The sequence below is a fragment of the Balaenoptera musculus genome, chromosome 13, assembly GCF_009873245.2.
Source record: "Balaenoptera musculus isolate JJ_BM4_2016_0621 chromosome 13, mBalMus1.pri.v3, whole genome shotgun sequence".
Classification (NCBI taxonomy): Eukaryota; Metazoa; Chordata; class Mammalia; order Artiodactyla; family Balaenopteridae; genus Balaenoptera; species Balaenoptera musculus.
In genome coordinates this window covers 70,225,011-70,245,226 of record NC_045797.1, presented here as the reverse complement: position 1 = coordinate 70,245,226, position 20,216 = coordinate 70,225,011, and the positions used below count along the sequence as shown (strand labels likewise).

At 44.9% G+C, this 20,216-nt stretch overlaps 1 protein-coding gene across 2 annotated transcripts in view; it reads right to left on the bottom strand.

The window, feature by feature from the left end:
• Window positions 1–6,776: 6,776 nt before the first annotated feature.
• Window positions 6,777–20,216, bottom strand: part of KIF3C (kinesin family member 3C) — a 33,933-nt gene continuing 20,493 nt past the window's right edge. The window contains exons 4-8 of one of the 2 annotated variants that reach the window (XM_036873791.1): window positions 20,045–20,163; window positions 19,456–19,572; window positions 9,847–9,952; window positions 9,495–9,667; window positions 6,777–9,256 (exon numbers count right to left, since the gene is read on the bottom strand). In XM_036873791.1, the coding sequence (XP_036729686.1) occupies window positions 9,163–9,256; window positions 9,495–9,667; window positions 9,847–9,952; window positions 19,456–19,572; window positions 20,045–20,163 (609 nt within the window). In that variant the 3' untranslated portion in view covers window positions 6,777–9,162. Of the gene's footprint in view, window positions 9,257–9,494; window positions 9,668–9,846; window positions 9,956–19,455; window positions 19,573–20,044; window positions 20,164–20,216 lie in introns of both variants that reach the window. The other variant, XM_036873790.1, reaches the window with a different exon arrangement.

Below are 20,216 nucleotides of genomic sequence, written 5' to 3'. Positions count from 1 at the left end.
CTGAGATCCTCTAGTGCATATATGAAAGAAACTTGATAGAGGTTTTCCCAAAGTTAATCATAATTCTAAAAATTTATATGACATTACCAATAATGAATTGAAGCAGAAAGAAACTTTCCTAAACTCTCAATAATATAAAAAATTTTAGTCAACCATTTTAAAAGAAAGACTGAATTATGTTTCTGGTTTTTTTGGCTAGAAAATAGCACAAAATTATTGTCGTATTCAGACACATCCAAAAAGTGCACAGTCGGCAAATGCAGGGAAAAAGTTTTAGAGAGGTCTGTCAGGTATTTAAATAATAAACATATTATACTATTTTTCTGAATTTTGTGATGTTGTGGTACTTGTCAGCTTTTAAATTGTGTGATTTGTGATTTATTTTCTCATTCTACGTATTCACACCCATACCTAATTTTGTTTCATTATTTTCTTTCTTTTTCTTGGTAAGAGTTCTCCTTCCTCTCTCCAAAATTGTATAAGGTCCAAGTCCTGCAAATCTTGGCTCTGCTGTCTGTGGCAGAGACACATCTGGACTTTGCAGAGGCCATTATATGAGGAGCCCAGAAAATACAGGGATTACCTTGTGACCAGAAACAGGGCCAATTCATACAGCTGTGCCCTAATAAAACCCCTGATTATTAGCCACTCAGAATAAAGACAAAGATTCGACCTTGAAGGTAGGCGTGACAAAGTTCTGGCCAATGGGATTCTGCAACTTCCAGATTCACATTAAGGAGCAGGGCATGCCCTCTACTCCTCCTTTTCTCCCTTCCTGGGTACTTGAGCGAAGATGTAGTGATGAATATCTTGGCCCTGTGGACAAGGACAGCACTTAAAGATGCTGGATCAACCAGGTAGAAGGAGGTGTAGGTCTCTAATCCCATGGAACAGCCCTATCAGTCAGCAAACCAGCCGTGGTCCGCTTATAGCCATGTTACTATACGAGAGAGTAATGAAACTTCTGTTTTGTTTAAGCCCCAGTTATTTGGGATCTCCATTTAGGCAGGTGATCTGATATCCTGATACAACTATAATAATAACCCATTACATTTATGGGGCTCTTTATTCTTTGTAAATTCTGGAGTGTCTCTTATCATGAGTAAGTGCTGGTGAGGTGGTGGGGTGGGGAAAGGTCATCACTTAGATGAACCAGGGAGTTGGATGACTTGCCTAGGGGCACACGGGAGACGGGCAGGCTACAGCCAATTCACCGGCGAGGACCAGCCCCGGGTGGAAGCCAGATGTGTGCACAGTGAGCCTGGGTGGTGAGCACACTGGGTGTTTCCGCTCTTAGCATTCAGAAAGAATTTCTCCCTGACTATTCAATTTGCAAACCCCTAGAGTAGGGACAGTTCACATCCTTTCTTTTTTCATCATCTTGTCCTTTTCTATATTTGCTGCAGCACACAGAGAGGGATATAAAATAACGGGAGTGTTTTTGCTTCAAATATAATGTCTCCGTCCCCACCCCTCACCTCCCAGTTCCCTCCTTTGCTTCTTCCCTCCTTAGTAATTCCATCATTAGGCATGGCTGCGCAGACCATGGCCTGGCGGAGATGTTGGCGCTCATGTGAGGAAGACAACTGAGCAGGGTGGCAGCCCTGTGGGGGTCAAGAAATTGGCCACAAACAAGGGAACTGGGCGAATAAGTAAATATAGTATATTGAGGTTAGTGGGAGCCAGGTTTCTCAACTGTCAGAGAAAAGAGTTATAAATATGAAAAACAGGAACTCTAGATGTTGGTTGGAATTGGGGGAATCAGTGTGAACTCAGATAGACGCAAACTCAATTCAACTGTCAAGTGTGTGTGTATGTGTAACTTTGTATATACTATATATATATATACATATTTTTTTATTTTTTATTTTTTTAATTCAAGCTCTGTCCATTGAGAACTCCTGGGAGTAGAGACCTGCCATTAGAATAAGTGTACCATTCTCCATTAAAAGGAATCAGGACTCTTGTGATAAGTCTGGAACATCTTTCTGTGCCAGAAAGTAAGAATGTATTCAAAAAATAATGGGAACATTTCAAAAGAACATAGAAGCCAGCTTGAAGGCACTGCCACTGATCAAATCTGGGATAATTTGAGTGTCAAAACAAATCATAGTAATAATGGATTACAACCCACTGAATATAGTAAGAATCCATGAGTCCATATTGATATAAATAAACAAACAGATAAGGAGAAGAGAAAGCAGCTTCTAACAAGTTTAATGCCAAACTAATAAATGTAAGAAAAATAATGGAAGTAAAAAGCCACTGTTTGGCAACCATATAGTAATAGTTAATTCAAGGAGGAAATTATCAATGGACATTAAAACCATGGGTGAAATTTAGAGAAGGAGTGGACTATTACATAATTTCACAACATCTCCTCACAAGATGCTTATTAATTACAAATGGATATACAGCAGAAACTAACACAACACTGTAAAGCAATTATACTCCAATAAAGACGTTAAAAGAAAATTACAAATGGATAAAGAGTGGACTACTTTACAATAGAGAAGCCTGGCAGACACCACCTTAATAAACGATCAAACTGGGACTTCCCTGGTGACGCAGAGTGGTTAAGAATCTGCCTGCCAATGCAGGGGACACAGGTTCAAGTCCTGGTCAGGGAAGATCCCACATGCTGCGGAGCAACTAAGCCTGAGCACCGCAACTACCGAGCCTGCGCTCTAGAGCCCGTGAGCCACAACTACTGAGCCCGCGTGCCACAACTACTGAAGCCCACGCACCTAGAGGCCATGCTCCATAACAAGAGAAGCCACTGCAACGAGAAGCCCGCGCACTGCAACAAAGAGTAGCCCCGCTCGCCATAGCTAGAGAAAGCCCTAACGCGCAGCAACAAAGACCAACGCAGCCAAAAATAAATAAATAAATGCATTTTTTTTAAAAAAAGGCGCTTCTAAAAATAAGTAAACAAATAAATGATCAAACTTAACATCACCAGTAATAGGACAAAGCCATGTCATCATGTTCCACCTAATGGGATGCAGTAAAAGGACCACAGCAACACTTCTGTGCATCACCTGAATCTAATCATGGGAGACATCAGACAAACCTGAATCGAGGGACAGTCTACAAATTAACTGGCCTGTAATATTAAAGAATGTTAAAGGCGGCATAAGGGTCAAGAATGGACTGAGGAATTCTTCTAGATAGGAGACTAAAGAGACATGATAACTAATACAACACATGATCCTGGATTGAATCCTTTTGCTATAAAGGTCATTCTAGGGACAGTTGGCAAAACTTAAACGAGGTCTCTGGACTAAGAGTACATGGTAATTCTTAGTGTGATTCCTGCAACTTTTCTGTGAGTTTTAAATTATTTTTTAAAAACCAAATAAGATAAACACACAACAAAAAACATAACGAGTGTGTCTAGCGAATAAGTCCTTATGCTCTCCAGGCCCAGCTTGCTCACCATTTGTGTGACTTTCCGGAAATCACTTTCTTTTTCTGGGTCTGCTTTTCCTTATTGCAAAATGGGAGCTTTGGATGTTAACAAATAATCACCTTGGTTTTCTAGACCAAACAAAGTAGCAGCCTCCCCCGGGCCAGTTGTAAAGAAAGGACATGTGGTTGAACACAGGGGCTCCGAGGTGCACTCCAGTGGCTCTGTGCCCTCTGCCTCTACCACCCTCGAGGGCAGTCCTGGTGTCTACACAGGCAGGTGGCCCCAGTGCCAGTGCCTGAAGGGCAGGCCCAAAAGAGTATGACACAGAATCACAAATGGCTGCAACTAAGATTCTCACACTTGAGTGAGTGTTCATTGGAATCACCTGCAGATTCCTGGCAAATCCCGTTTCACATGCAGATTCCTGGCAAGTCCCCCCTAACACTGACTTAACCCCCTGGGAGTTTGCCTGGCACCATTAGAAGTCTAGACGTGGACAGACCCAAGCTGACGCAGCTGCACAAACCCTGCCGGGGACTTGGGACTCACGGTCTCTCCACTCCATCAGCCTTTACTTGTTACGCTTGTTGCCTCAGGGTTGCAATATGGCTGCTGCTCTTTGAACAAGCCTGACATACTCTCACCCAGGAAGTTTGCATTTGCTTTCCCTCTCCCGGAGTCCTCTTCCCTACCTCCTTCAGGACTTTGCTCCAATGTCATCTTCTTAGTAAGTGACTACTAAGGGGGTGACTACAATCCCCCAATCCCTTTCCATCACCACCACCATCAGTACCTAGAACTCCCCGTCTCCCTTCTCTGCTTTATTTTTCTTGGCCATTCACATTGTCATCTGACCCTGCAATAGGTTTTTCTTGTTTAATGTTTTTCTCCCCACCCTAAAATTCAGCACTGTGAAGACAGGGGCTCCTGTCTGTTCTAGTCACTGCTGTATTCCCAGCACTTAGAACAGTACTTGGAATATACGGGTAACAGGTGCTCAATCAATATTTGTTCAATGAAAGAGTGTACTTCAGGAGGTGCATTTGAATTCTAGGCAGGAAGAGGATATGGGAAGAGGAGAAATGGGTGATATCTATAATAGGAAAAGCAAAAACATTTCCAGAAATCCCTAGCCAACTTCCACTTGCATCTCCTCAGCCAAAACCATGCCCCATGGCCACCCATTGGTGCAAGGGAGTCTGGGAATATGAATATTTTTAGTTGGGTGTACTGCCCTCCTTGAACAAAATTGTTTTGTAAGTAAGGAAGAAGGGAAAAATGGATATTGGAAAGGCAACTTGCGGTGTCCACCTCATGGATCTATCCTGGATCTAATCAAGCAGAACCTCTGAGGGTGGTATTTTTGGTGCAGGTGATCTGTTATAAGAAAAATGGCCAGAAAAAAAGGATGAGCCCAGAGCAAATTTTTCTTAAGCCATCCTGGGTGATGAGTACACTGGTTGTGAACATCTGTTTTGTTGACTTCCCAGGGCACACTCCACCCCAACTGCCACCCCCATCAACTTTTTTGAGGAATATCTTTATTTCCACCATCACCACCCCATGTACACATGGGTACTGCAGTAGGATTCTTGGAGGTCTTGTTCATATATCATGTTCCCACCCATCTGACCCAAACCACTGAATTGGAATCACATTCCCATGAAGTTGGCACTGGGACTTCTAAGTCTCTCCGAATGACAGAGTCATGTAAACAGAGAGCTGCTGGCAGGTGTATTTTCTAAGTCACAGACTGGAGCAGCTGAGGAAACAGCATGAACCCCACACAGAAAGTACAGACAGAGAGGGTCTTTGCGGGGTCTGAGTCCCTGGTACTAGGTCGTTCCTGAGAACTGGTTCCGTCCTTGCCCGTGGGGTCCACAGCATGCTTCTGTGTCCTTATTTTGTTCAGGCCAGCTTAAGCGAATCTTTAGTAGTGGCCAAGAGTTCTAACTAACACACACCCAGACCTAGGCATCTGAAAACAGAAAGAAGTGACTCTGGAGGTCAGGTGCCCAGCCTCGGAGGAAGAAGAGAAATATGGCAGTTGCCATATTGACAAGCAAGGGGACCCCAGCCAAGGGTGAGTTCCAGCCCCCTGGCTGGTCCGTGGAACTCTAGAACCGCCTATCTCAGCCACACAAGTGAGCCCACGGCTAACGGGAGGAATGAGTGGTATTAAAATAGGACCTCAAGGTTAAGGGTTTGGAGATTTGGTTTTATTCCCACCACTCTGCCCTTCTATCCCTGGCTTGCACTACTTTTAGAACATGTAAGGTGCCTATCAGTCCTGAGGTGCAGATGCACTAGAGGCACAGAATCAAAAAATACAGGCTTTAGAGTCTGGAAGTCCAGCTTCATCACTAACCCTATGTCTTTAGCCAAGTTAGTTAATTTCCCTAAATTTCATCAGTAATCCAGTGACAATCATTCCCACCTGGGAGGATTAAACGACTACGGGTGTATAAAGTACCTAACAACACCAGGCAAATCCCTCAAGCAGCAGAGCCCTGGAACCCCTTTGGATCTCAGGGCTGGAGCTGGCACAGAGGCAGGAGGCCCCTCCAGGAAAAGCGTCAGTGCCACAGTGGGCACGCGGCCATGCCCTGTGCACCAGGCTAACCTCAGTGCTCTCCCAGGAGTCAGGGCCTCGTGTTTGTTTGTTTTTGGCCGCAGCATGCAGCTTGTGGGATCTTAGTTCCCTGGCCAGGGATCGAACCCGGACCCCTGGCAGTGGAAGCGCCAAGTCCTAACAACTGGACTGCCAGGGAATTCCTTGGGCTTTGTGTTTTTTAGCAGCAACTACTTCTTATTTCCTGTAAGACTTCCACGCTACAGGGAGCCGACAACTAGAACCCAGAGGGAGGGAAAGAGGCCCTGGGAAGACAGGATAAGGGGAAGCTAGTGTTGAATTATTTTAATTCAGCACCTACCATGTGCCAGTCATATCGATGTGCTTTACACACGTTATTGCCTGTTTTAATCTCTCTTGGCTGATAAACGGAGGAGCAGAAGGGGCAGAGCTGTTAAATGATATTGACAGCTAATCTGGACAGGCAGTTCTGAAATCTGCTAACAGCTCAGAATTAACTGGGAGGGGACCACTAGCTTAGAACACGATCAGCTGCTGCCATAGCTCGGGCACAGACTTCAGACTAGAGCCTGAGCCCTGCCCCCTCCGCCTTGATGCTCAGACGGAGCCCCTTTTATTAAGCAGCCGGTTCTTTTCCCAGCTGCTGATCACTGCAGCTGGGCTCCAAATACTCTTGAACCCCTCTTGGAAAAAACAAGGAAGAGAGAGAAGGGAGAACATAAAAAGAGAAGTAGAAGGAGTCAGAGGGAAGAGAAGGCAGGCAACCAACTCTGTAACGATACTCATTCCTTTATTATCGACTGCGTTAATTTGAACAGGGCTGGGGCCTGCAGGTTGCTAGCAGCACTGAGCTGCAGGTGCATTTCAGCTCAACAGAGAGATCTCATCCTAAGCCAAGGAGACAGAGGGTAATGTTTTATATATATATTTATATATTACATATGTCCTGTATCGTCATATGTATAGAGTGACAAGAATGGGCCACAGCATTGTTAACTGTTGTCCTAAATAAAGACCATAGCAACAGACATGGAAATTTGGTCCTAATCAAGGCCCTTACTTTGTCAACCAAGTGTTTGATACATCAAAAGGAAAAGAAGAGAAAGAGAGAGAGACAGCGAGACTGAGATCCAGCCACCGCGGTGGCCCTGTTCCCAGCATATCTTACACTGAGTGTAGAGTGTCCCCTGTGGAGGTAAACACACACACAAACACGCGCACACATACACACGTACACAAAACTGCAGGCAGGAGCTCCTCCTCTGACCACACCTTGGGCCCAGCCCTCAGACTGGGGGTGAAGAAGTTGGGTATATTGTGCTATAAGACTGTGAGGGTCAAGTGACCAGACAATGCAGAGTCGATGTGTCCAGGTGATGAACGGGGGTAACACGTGCGGCTTCATCCACAAATGAGAAAGAGGTCAGTGGGAGAGGCTGCTCAGCGTGGGACTGGAGGTCCCTCTGTGCCCAGGCCACCTGGGAAATTTCTACACACTGGTCCTGTCCCAGCCACAGCCGAAGCTCTGATCTGAATCCTGAGTCTCAAATAATCTCCTGGGCTCTGATGAAAAATGTTATTTCCTTGAAGGACAGAAGCAAGTGGCAACTGAGTGGCCCAACCACCTGGTCCCGTAGTTACAGCAGCGATGACAGCATCATTGAATTAAACCAAACCATAGCTCGGTCCTTAGAGCGGAACTTGAACTGTGCAAGAAGCGTTCATTTCCTGACGGAAAGAGAAAAACCAGCTAGTCGGCCCCTACCGCCACCTCCCACACCCCCAATTTCAGGTAGACCTGTCAGTTTCGTGCCTTTCCCCCAGTGACAAAACTCCTCATGTTCTAGGAACTGGAGACTCCATTATTAGGTCGTTTTGAAATTCCAAACCACGTGTTTTCATTCATGATTACCTCTTCACCCTTCCACTAAAATATACAATTAAAAGGTAAGTCAATGAAAATTAACCTCTCTTTTTTTGGTAGAAATTTACTCGAGATACCTGGAGACATACTGGGTTGTCACAAAGGAAAGTGAGGAGTACTTCCCTAGGGACCAATTTGCACAATGCTGAAGAAAGGGTCAGTCTTGTCAACAAAACAGTGCCCAACAAACGTGATTCAGAAACAGGGGTAACGGGCAGAGTTGGCAGGTTGCGCCTGGGCCTCCATCTCCTGTGCTCAGTGAGGGGGAAAAGCAACAGATTCTGTGATACCTTTGTTTAGCCAGAGGGAGAAGGATACTGACCCCTTCCACTGTGAACGGGGATCCAGGCAGCTGCAAGGAAAACGATGAAAGCAGGAAGGAGCAGCCTCTCAAAGATGGGGAGTTGGCCTGATGGCTTGTCGGCCAAGGTTAGTTCTCCGAGGGGACAGAAACAAAGGGCCGTCCCTCGATGACTGTCCACATTGTCTCTATTACTGTTCCATTTCCTGAAGGTCCCAAGGAGGCAGCAACTGGTGGGTTCACAATTCGCGTCCACGGGTTGGGAAGGCGGGCCACAAGCAGAGTTTGGGAAGCCACGAGTTCTTGCCAAAGCTGAAGAGCATGGGCTGTGTCGCTGAGGTCACTGGAGTCCTTGAAAAGGAGCCCAAGAAACCGAAAGAGGTTGTTTGCGACCCAGAACGTGGAGAGCGGGCTCTCTCCGCCGGAAGCACAGGCTCAACACCATCAGGATGGGCGTCTCTTGTCCTCGGTGGACACCTAGCGTTTTTCTAGTCCCGGAAAGTGCTCAGGAGCTGCTCACCGGCAGTGCAGGAGGAGAAGGGAGATTACGGAGCGCGCTGGGTAGAAAAAGCACTCTCTTCTCAGGCACCGCCGCCCTCCCTTCTGGGGGCAACTGACAGGGAGGAGCATGAGGTCTGATTGGGGCGGGGCGGGGAGTCTAAAGTCAGGAGAAGGAGGCTGTGCGGCGACCATGGCAAGCTCAGGCGAGGGCACCTCTCCCGCAAGAACTGAGCTCCACGAATAAATAACATTAATTAAATAAAGGAGGCTAAGAGCCAGCAGAGGCACGGTCTGCCAGATCCTCACCCCGCACACATATGCACATGCGCACACACACACGCACGCACGCACACCGAGCGGCAGGCGAGATGATCCAGGGTTGGCTGCCCCGTCCGGGGGGTCTGGGGGATGGGCAGCCCGACTGAAGGTTGTCACTCGTGGTCTAGCGCTGTCGAGGGCAGCAGGGCAGCGGCGGCTAGCGAGCCGTGTGCGGTGGGAGGCGGAGGCCGCTGAGGGCTCTGGCACCTGCGGGGGATGGGATGATGTGGGCGAGAGGGGAGGGTGGGGAAGTGCAGGAAACAGAAAAGTGAGGACTTTCCTTTCTCTCATCCTGTCGCTGTAGGAACTTGGCCCCCACAGCCCCAGTTTCCACTCTCCCTTCATGCCCTTGGGGTACAACCCAAACCCTCCTCAGCCTCAACCAGCCCATGGGGTTTCCATGCCTTCTAAGTCCATTGCCCACTCTGACCGTGATGGTACTGACCAGGATCTGGACTTTCGGACTTTAGATGTGGAAGGTCTTTCCAGAAAGCTGTCCAACCGCATGAGCCTCTCCATGTGTAATGCACGGGGGTCTTGTTCTTGATCATGAGAGAATTCCATCTCAAAGACCGCTGGAGGGGACACATCCAACTCCAGAAACATGATGTTCTCAGCCTGTGGTGGGAATATCAAGCCAGACGTGAGCACTGGCCCTGATGCCTGTATCTTCCAGGCACTTGGGAAATAATGGGAGTAGCAAGGGTGATGAGGCAGGTAGAGGAAGCAGAGGTTGTGAGCATCACCTCCCTTGGGCGCTCTCTCCCCTCCCCCCCTTCTACTTCCCAGCTTCTTACCCTATACCTGGGGTGTGACCCCATTGCCATGGCAACCCGAGCATACTGGCTGATAGGCCTCTTGTAGCCCACTGCAGATGTTGGCCGCTTCTTCATTTGGCTGCTACTGCTGTAGGGAAGAGGCTATATTTAACTCTGTTTCCTCCGAACACAAAGGGAAAATGATATAATGATGGGTTAAGCATCATTCAGGTAGTCAGTAGGCCCTGCAGACTGCAGGTTCTGGAATTTTCTTCTCTTTGCTCTAATACAACCTGACAACTCGAAATAGTATAACACAAGGAGACACATATGTCTTCACTCTTGTTGCTTCATGCATTGTTGGTGGGAATATAAAATGATGCAGTCACTTTGGAAACAGTTTGGCAGTTTTTCAAAAAGTTAAACATAGAGTTGCCATATGACCTAGTACTTCCACTACTAGATACATATAATCAAGAGAACTGAAATCATACCCACACAAAAACTTGTATATAAATGTTCATAGAAGCATTATTCATAATAGCCAAAAAGTAGAAATAACCCCAATGACCATCAACTTATGAATAAACAAACAAAATGTGGAATATCATAGAATGGAATATTATTTGGCAACAAAAAGGAATGAAGGACTGATGCATGCTACAAGGTGGATGAAACTTGAAAACATTTTGCCAAGTGAAAGAAGGCAGACACAAAAGACCACATGTGATATGATTCCATTTATATCAAGTATCTGGAATAGGCAAGTCCATGGTGACAGAAAGTAGATTGGTGGTTTCCTAGGGATGGGGACACTGGGGAGAATGGGGAGTGACAGCTAATGGGTTTGGGGTTTCTTTCTGGAGTGATGAAAATGTTCTGGAATTAGATAGCGGTAATGTTATACAACTCTGTGAATATACTAAAATCCACTGAATTATACCCTTTAAAATGGTGAATTTTATGATATGTGAATTACATCTCAATAAACGTATCCTTTATAAAACATACAAAACAAAACTCAGGCTTGGCTTTTTTTGTTTGTTTTTTTGGCCGTGTATCGCAGTCTGCAGGATCTCGGTTCCCCGACCAGGGACTGAGTGCTGAAGGCACCGAACCCTAACCACTAGACCACCAGGGAACTCCCAGGCTTGGCTTTTAAAAAGTGCATATTCTTTGACCCAAATTCCCACTCCTAGGAATTTCCCTAAGGAAATAATCAGAGATAGGGACAATTTATAAGCAGAGATGTTTGCTGCAATATTATTTACAAATGCAAACAATTAGAAACAACCCAAATGTGCACCAATAGGGACCAGTTTATTATTCAGCCAAGTGAAGGAATATTATGTAGTCATTTAAATTGTCTTATGGCTCTATGTAGACATGAAAAGATTTCCACAACATATTAAATAAAAAAGCAAATAAAAAGATGAAGTTTTTTTGTTTTGTTTTTAAAGAAGTGTGTGTACGTGCGTGGATGCTTAGAAAAAAGTCTGGATATTCAACAAAATGTTAACAATGATTGTCTTTAGATGGAGTGATTATGGGTGATTTTTATTATCTTTATGCCTTTCTGCAATATCTAAATTTTTTACAATGTATTGTTAATTTTATATCTAATAAATTATTTCAAATACTCAGAAAAGCATAGAAAATAAGATATATCTGTTCGCTTATCATCCAGCTTTGTCAAATCTTAACATTTTATTATACTTAACACCAAATCTTTAAGAAATAAAATGCAGACACAGTTTTTAAGACTCCATCTCTTTCCTTCTCCAGAATTAATCACTCTCTTGAGTTTTGTGCTTATCAATGTCAGGCATATTTTTATATTTATTTATATATGTGGATATTCATAAACAATATATATGGTATCTGTATGCCTATTTCTAAATTTTGTACTGTATGGTACACATACTATACTGTTTTGTGTCCAACAAACATGTCTTTTATATTTATCCATGCTGCTCTAGATTAGATGATTAAAGTTTAACTATATTGACTATCTTAAGGTTTCAATATAGCATTTTATATGTTTTATATATATATGTTTTTTATATATTCTCTTGTTGATAGACATCTAGTTCAATTCCTTTTTCTCTCTCCCTTTCTATTTAACACAGTGCTGTTGTGAAGAGTTCTGTATAGGTATCTTGAAGTACATATTCAAGTTTCCCTGGGGTATATACCCAGGAACGGAATGGTTCCGATGTGCATTTTCAGCTTTACCAAATTGCCAAATTGCTTTTCAAAGTGGCTATATACCTACGAGAAAGTTCCCATTGCTCTATATCCTGGCCAACTCATGGTATGTTAAGACTTTTTACTCTCAGTAACTTAATGAGTGTGAGGTATTTTATTATTCAAAACAAACAAAGATAGGAAAGAAAACAAGTTATTTCCACTAAAAAAACATAATACAGGGTTTGGAGTGAGGTAGATCTGAGTTTGAATGTTGGCTCTACCCCTTACAACTTTGTTACCTTGGGAAGTGGCTTATTATCTCTGAGCCTCAGATATCTCACCGCTATCCTACAGAATTGCTGAGATTAAACAAGATAAGCACTTAGCACAGTACAGCGCAAGGGCTCAACACATGGCAGTTGTGATGATTATTAATTCTCAATTCCACTTGCTAATTTCAAACAGGGATACAGATGAGCAACGAAAAAAGCCAAAAGGCAGACAGAAGACAGAAGAGAAGAGACAGGCTGAGTAATTCAGAGATAGGACATTCTGTCCTTGAAAAGGAGAACAAGCCGTGCAGGCGCCGACGGAACAATGCCCGCCTTCTGCCACAGAGAGTAACGAGAACCACATTCCCAGGAGTTTTTTTACCAAGTGCATATAAAAGAGTGCTGGATCCCACTTAGGGTCCCCGCCGACCCCTCTTCAGAGATGAAAACAAGGAAGATGAGGCTGTAGAAGCCCCAGCTGGTTTTGCTGCTATGGACCCTCTGGAAGGTGGGCGGGCTGTGCATGTGGAGAGTGGCAGCACCGCGGGAGGGGAGTGGGAAAATCAGTAAAATAACAACTTATCATTTATAAGGTGCATCTGTGCATCCCATTTGAACTTTACAACCTCCTGAGGTGCAGACAGGGCAGACAAGGAGACTGAGGGTCAGAAAAGCAAAAGCGGTTTTGTGTCCAAGATCATACAATTAGGAAGAGACTCGGAATTGAGTCTTCCCAGATACTCCTTTTAGGATGCCACGCTGTCTTTCAGGAGCGCACACAGAACAGCCTGGGCCTGAGTGTGCCTTGAAGGCTGCAGGCTCTGGGAACAGGACAGGGGGACAGGGCTGGGTGAGCAGAGCAGTGGATCAGTGTGAATTGGCAGCCTGACCCAATAAAGATGCCAGGGCTATTCTGGGTGGCAGGTGGGAAGAAGGGGGTGGGGGAGGGGAGTCTGTAATTGGGACACCAAGCTTCCCATCTACTCTCTCCTCTGCCTCAGGCCTACTTTCCATGATTGATCCCTCTGTAGTAAGCAGGTTGTGGCTGACAGCCCAGAGTGGAGGCCTGGCTCTGCAAGTATCCACCCCTCTTGAAAGAAACGCACAACAGCTATCCTGTGCGTCGTAGAGCCTCAGAGTTCTCTTACGACCCTCCCTCCACATAGCTTCTATCACGAGATTATATATATTTTCCTCTTAATATTAAAAAGTTCTCTCTCAGTCCCATCTCAGAGGCTGACCCCAATCTCATTACCAGCTCTGTTTGCTCACCACCTTTCTCCCCTCTTGTTCTGAAAACCGGCAGCCAACATCATAGGGTGTGTTTTCCTTCTAGGTCCTTTACGAGTACCTGACACAGCAAATCTGACTGTTCTCCATGACTGGATCCCTCCTTCCCTGCACGTTAGCTGTCCACCTTGTAACATCCCCCTGCATGTCTGAACTCCCACTCCTCTTCTCAGTTCCCCTTCACACGGCACACGGCCTGCCTGGGCAGGCAAAAACTTCTCCCTGTTTCAGATTCTTTTTCAGCTGTCACGGGCCTGTGAATGAATCTAGGGACTCAACTCAGAGCTGAGCATGTTCTGACTGAGGTAAACTTTGCCTCTGAAAGGAAACCAGTTTAACTTTCTATCCTGATTCTATTTAGAGCAAGGAATGCTCTCTCTCTCTAAATTTGGAGGCAGCCTGATTTAAAGATCAAAATCTAGAACAAAAGCAACAAACCAAACTGTCCTTCTGTGGCACTTGTAAGGCATGACGGCAAACTGGTTTCTCTGGAGTGCCCACAGTTATCGTACTGGCTTACTGGTACTACTGCAGCCATTTACGGATCACCTCCTCTGTGCCAGGTACTGGCCTGGCACGCCCTCCACCCCACCTCCAACACGCGTCACACACATTATCTCACTGCAATCTTGATAATCCTGCAGGGATTTTTTTTTTTTTTAATTTTATTATCCCGACTTTGCAGGTGACAAAACTTGGGTTCAGAGAGGTTAAAAAAACCTTCTCAAGGCAGAGCAGGGACTAGAATTCAGAACGTTCTAAATCCAAAATCCAGTCTCTTTCTACTGCACCATGATACTTTGAAAAGAATCTAGGATAGCAGGGATTGCAAAAGGCAAATGGCTAAAGTTACAAATAGAATTTTGTCAACTGTAAACCATGGGCTACAGACATTGCCAAATATACAACCCTTAGAAGACAGTTTTGTATAAACACAATTAAAAATAAGGTCCATGATGAGTAACCAAAAATAAAAGGTCGTATTTGTAAAATAGTTATGGTTAGAGCTGGCTGCAGAAATGTGTTTTGTGAAGTAACTTTAACACAAAATTGTTTGTGATTGTGGAAGGGACCTCACCTGAAGTTATTGTGTATCAACTAGCAGTGGCCTAGAGATAGTGGAGGAAAAAGAAAAAGGGACAGACTTCCAAAATAAGTTGATAGAGAGTGTGTTTCAAGAGCTCCCCGACAATAACTCCTTGTTTTAAAGAGAGGCGCGGGGAAGAGTGTGTGGGGTAAATGCTTGCAGCTAGTGGAAGAGGGGAAACGTTTTTCCAGCAAAAGCTTTCTAAAGGGACGGTATGACTTTAGGTAATTTCTTTCCAACAATGCTTTTTTCCTCTCCTTTTGAGCAGCCTTCAGTGTTCTAATCCCCAGAACACCACAGGCCAAACTGAAGCAAAATATTCCACACTTGAATTGAGCAAATGGGACAATGCCTTGATTAGTTAAATATGCTTTGGGAAGAAAGAGGTTTTTCAGCCCTGATTAAGTTATGTTGCAAACAGTGGGACCCAATCCTCCCAGAGAGGCAGCTTGTTCTACAGTCTCAGTCCACAGGGCGCCCCGAAATGCGGGAAGCTGCGTCCGTCCAAGGACCTGGCCACCCTCAGCCTTCCGCTGTGAAAGGAGGGGCTTGGGGCAAAAGATCTCAGAGATCCAGGCCAGTGACTCTTACACCGTGATGCTACCCTGGGGCTCTCTGTGCTGAGTCACTATCGTACTTGGGAATTCCAATTAGGAGGGAATTGTTTTTACTTTATTTTAACCACCAACTGCTGCTATACAAAAGTAATTTAAAAAAAAATGAATTTATTGGGATTGAATTTATTTAAAAATGAATTTATTGAGCTGTCAGAGCTTGAGGATTTTTGGCTGCACCGTGCGGCGTGTGGGATCTTAGTTCCCACACCAGGGATCAAAGCCATGCCCCCTGCAGTGGAAGCCCAGAGTCTTAACCACTGGACCGCCAGGGAAGTCCCATTAGAAAGTAATTTTAAAATTTTGTTCTGTATAAAAACTTCCTAGATCTATTATTCTCTTTTTTTTTTGTAATTTATTTATTTATTTATCTATTTTTGGCTGTGTTGAGTCTTCTTTGCTGCGTGTGGGCTTTCTCTAGTTGCAGCGAGCGGGGGCTACTCTTCTTTGTAGTACGTGGGCTTCTCATTGCGGTGGCTCCTCTTGTTGCGGAGCACGGGGTCTAGGCGAGCGGGCTTCAGTAGTTGTGGCACAAGGACTCAGTAGTTGTGGCTCGCGGGCTCTAGAGCACAGGCTCAGTAGTCGTGGCGCACGGGCTTAGTTGTTCCGCGGCATGTGGGATCTTCCCAGACCAGGGCTCAAACCTGTGTCCTCTGCATTGGCAGGCAGATTCTTAACCACTGCGCCACCAGGGAAGCCCTATTATTACTTTTCTTTTGTATTTTTGTGATATTTTTTTAAGTTCTGAGATAAATATTATTTATTGCAGTTATCAGACAATGGACAAGTGACATTAGAAAAAAGAAAATAATTTGTAGTAGTAATTCAGAATAGCATGTAGTTGACTACCTGGTATTTATTAATGTCTTTTTGAAGTAATTTATTTATTGGAATTTTTCTTAAAGAAATCTATAATACCTGTTTATATCAACCGTATTTAAGTACAGTGGAGAACACTGGGATGTCACAATTGCCTTAATATCTTTTACCCTTACCCAGATATATTTTGATATTTTCTACACAAAATATATATTCTCTGTATTCTGAGGAGGTACATATATATTCTGTATAAAACAGCATGTTTAAGTTGTGAATATACTTAACCATAATTTTGAAAAAGCTTGTAAATGTATTTATATCTTTACAATTTTAATATAAAATTTTAAGGGAACACAGTCCATTTGGGATCCAGTTAGAAGCGCTGCTAATAGAGATGTACAAATGCAGGCTGGGGAGCAACTGTGTGCAGATTTAAGTCAAAGGGGTATGTATGTCTGGACCAGTTCTTCCCGAAGAGTTATGGGAAAGAAAACACTATAGCGTAAGCTAAAGCCCACTGCCTGCTTTGAGCCCTTTTTTTTTGTTTTTTTTGGTTTTTTTTTGTTTCTTTGTTGTTTTGGCCTCCTCGTGGCACGTGGGATCTTAATTCCCTGACTAGGAATGAACCCCGTGCTCCCTGCAGTGGAAGTGTGGAGTCCCAACCACTGGACCGCCAGGGAATTCCCCACAAGCAGCTTCTGAGGAAAGAGCCGAACTCTTAGGCTTCCTAATGGCAAAGAAAACACTGAATCTTTCTCTCTTTGCATTACTTTCCAAGAGCAAGAAGGATGGTGGGGGGACTCAGAAGAGAAAGGAAAGGTGGGAAAAGAACATCACAGGCAACTCCCTCCGCCCAGAAAGGTTCTGGTTCTGAGGCCCAGAAAAGAGCATGCAGAGAGCACAAATTCACCTTTAAAGCAAAGAGAGGGATAAGAGGCTAGGAAAGGCAATAGCTCAACAGTAAGCAAAGATACCAATCTATATTTTGGAGGACTTCTTTCTTTTTAAAAGTTGTTACTGGTATCTACTCTAAAAATTATTTAACATGTGCTATTTTAAGATAGCTGTTTTATTTTTAAAAATCTGTGAATGCTTTTTCAGTGTATGCAAACCATTTTATTTTTGCAAAAAAAAAAGAGAAAGAGAAGTTATTTAAAAGGTTTTTTAATTTAAAAGTTATTCGAGTAAAAGGAAGAAAGTAAACTTAAAAAAAAAACAGAACAAAGAATGGAAATTCGGGGGGCTTCCCTGGTGGTGCAGTGGTTGAGAATCTGCCTGCCAATGCAGGGAACACGGGTTCGAGCCCTGGTCTGGGAAGATCCCACATGCGGTGGAGCAACTAGGCCCATGAGCCACAATTACTGAGCCTGCGCATCTGGAGCATGTGCTCCGCAAGAGAGGCCACGATAGTGAGAGGCCCGCGCATCGCAATGAAGAGTGGCCCCCGCTCGCCGCAACTAGAGAAAGCCCTCGCACAGAAATGAAGACCCAACACAGCCAAAAATAAATTAATTAATTAATAATAAAAATTAAAAAAAAAAAAGAATTCCTGATGGTGTGGCATCAGCATCAGCATGAAAATTAAAAAAAAAAAAAAAAAGAATGGAAATTCATAAACATTAAGCAGAAAGCTTATCTTAGCTTCAGGCAAAGCACCCATCATGCTTTGAAGTCTGGATTGTGTGCTTAGGTGGTCAAGAAAAAATTGCAGGGACAATGTTTTGAGAAATGAATAAACTCCTCTGAAGCATGAAATTTTCAAAACTCAAATCAAGATCCATTCTCAGTTCCAGATTAAAGGAGATGGAACAGGCATGACAATTAAGTGCAATGTACCATCGCAGGTGAGCCGGTGGGGGAATTGCTGTAAAGGACATTACTGAGGTAACAGAATTTCCTGAATTTGATCACTGAACTGTGGTTATGTAAGAGAATGTCCTCACTCTTAGGAAATATGGGTAAAGGGTTGACTGTCTGCAACTTAATCTCAAATGGTTGAGGGGAGGGGATTAATAAAGCAAGATGTGGCAAGATGCTAACAACCAGGGAGTTTGGGTGAAGGGTAAACGGGAATTCTTTGTACTATTCTTGCTTTTCAAAATTAAGAATTTTTTAAAAACGCACAGCTTCTCTCATCCCATCTCTATCCAATGTAAAGAAATTCCTCCACCTACAAACTTTAAACTCAAGAACTCTGTAAGCACAAAATAACTCTACGAAGCAGAAGCCTCACCAGCATCTTCCTCCAGCAGATGGTGCTGGAGTAGTAGTTTTTGAACCTAGCTTCCTGTAGAATCAGCTGGAAGCCTTGAAAAAAAATTTTTTTAAGTCCTGGGATCCATGCAAGACCCTTTAAATCAGACTCTCTGGAGCCCAGCTCACAGGTGATTCTAGTTGCAGCCAGGGTGGAGAACTTCTGCATTAGATGATGTACTACTGCAGGCCTCCACTTCGATTGGAAAGGTGGATTTAAATCCAAACTGATGCCATTGAAAAGTCCTTTACTCATGAACTTGCCACTTACAAACTTGTGTAGTGTTGCCTTGCGTAGGATCAGCCCTTCAGAAAGCAGACAAATTAAGTAGGCATCTGTTGCTCCAGTGAGAAGCTGTAGACCTCTACAGCTAGCTTCCCACCCCAGCTTTGGGGAGACTCCTGCCCTATCTTGGCATTAATATTCCTAGGATAGATAGAGCAAAGAATCTCTAGGGAAGTACATTGGTGTCAGGCCTCCTGAGCACCTCTGTACACAGATTTTCAAGGAAAGGACAGTGGTCCAGCTGGGTGAGGTAGTCACTCTGCTGGGTTTGACTATCCAGTCTTGTTCTTCATGGCCACCAGCAGAGGGAAATGCACACCTAGAGCTAAATGCGCTTAGCGCTGTTACCTAAGAGCTAGGATGTGGAAGCAGGTGGAAATGCTGAATCACTCAGCTGAGAGAGGCTACAGAGACCTCACATCTCTATCATTTCTTGATCTGATTACTTTTCCGTATTCCCCACTGGACTGTGAGCTCTGACTGTGTCTGATTTACCTTCCGTCTGCAGAGTCTCCTACAGTGTCCAACACGTAGTTAGTGCTTGGCAATATTATCTGTTGTTGCTGTTTCTGGCATCTGACAAATGAATACTCACCAGACTGGCCAAATGTTAGCCAGCTAGTATTTTCTGCATCCCAGACCAATGAGACACTGTACTTGACACTCCTTCCTTCATGGAGACCCCAACATTAGGTCCTGGGAAACCCATCCTCCACCTGCATCCTTCCCAGCCCTCCCCCATCCACTCAAACCTCCGTCTCCCCCAGGCCCCTGGCCACCCCGGGCCGGGGGCGAGCTGGCGAGTCCCCAGGCCCAGACAACGGGTGAAAGACTCACGCTCCACCGGGCATGAGGGGCTGGAACTTCCACTGCTCCTCCTCACAGTCTAGGAAAAGCCGGTTCATGATCTTGTTCTTCTCCTCAGGGGGGATGAAGTTCTCGATGATTAGGTACCTGGGAGCAGGAATGAGGTAGATAGGGGACCACATGAGACCACACAGTGTCTATGAAGGTCGAAGGATGAGAAGAAAGAAGCAAAGAGGCAGAGGGAACAGAGAAGGTGGAAAAACCAAAAAGTCAGGGGGAGGGAATCCCTAGAGAAATAATAGGGCTTGAAAATCACAGTTTCTAATGCAAAGATTATAGACTCAGGGCCTTAGGAGTTACTCCCGGGCAGCACCCGGCATGCACTTTGCGGGGTTCATCAAATGCAGGCCGAGGAGAGGAAGGAGGAAACAGGAGGTAGAGGAAACTCCAATGGGGCCCTCCCCCATCCCTCAGATAAATTCTATTCCTAAGATACGTGGACATGGGTGAGGAGACAGTTGGAAGGAAGCCTTCAGGAAAGAGAGGAGCCTGTCAGGGAGAGGCCCAGGGCCTGCGGGATGGCTGTGAGAGCCCCAGATGGAAAGAGGAGGGGCCCTACTTGAGCTTGAGCTCCCGGGTCTGCTCATTCTGTGCCTCTTCCAGGTCCTGCCGCACGCGGATGTACTCATCGTGCTGGTCCTGGATCTCCGCCTTCACCGCCTGCAGCTTGGCGTAGAGCTGGGTGGGGACAGGTGCAGCTCAGAGGCTGTGCAGCGTGGCAACCAATGTGG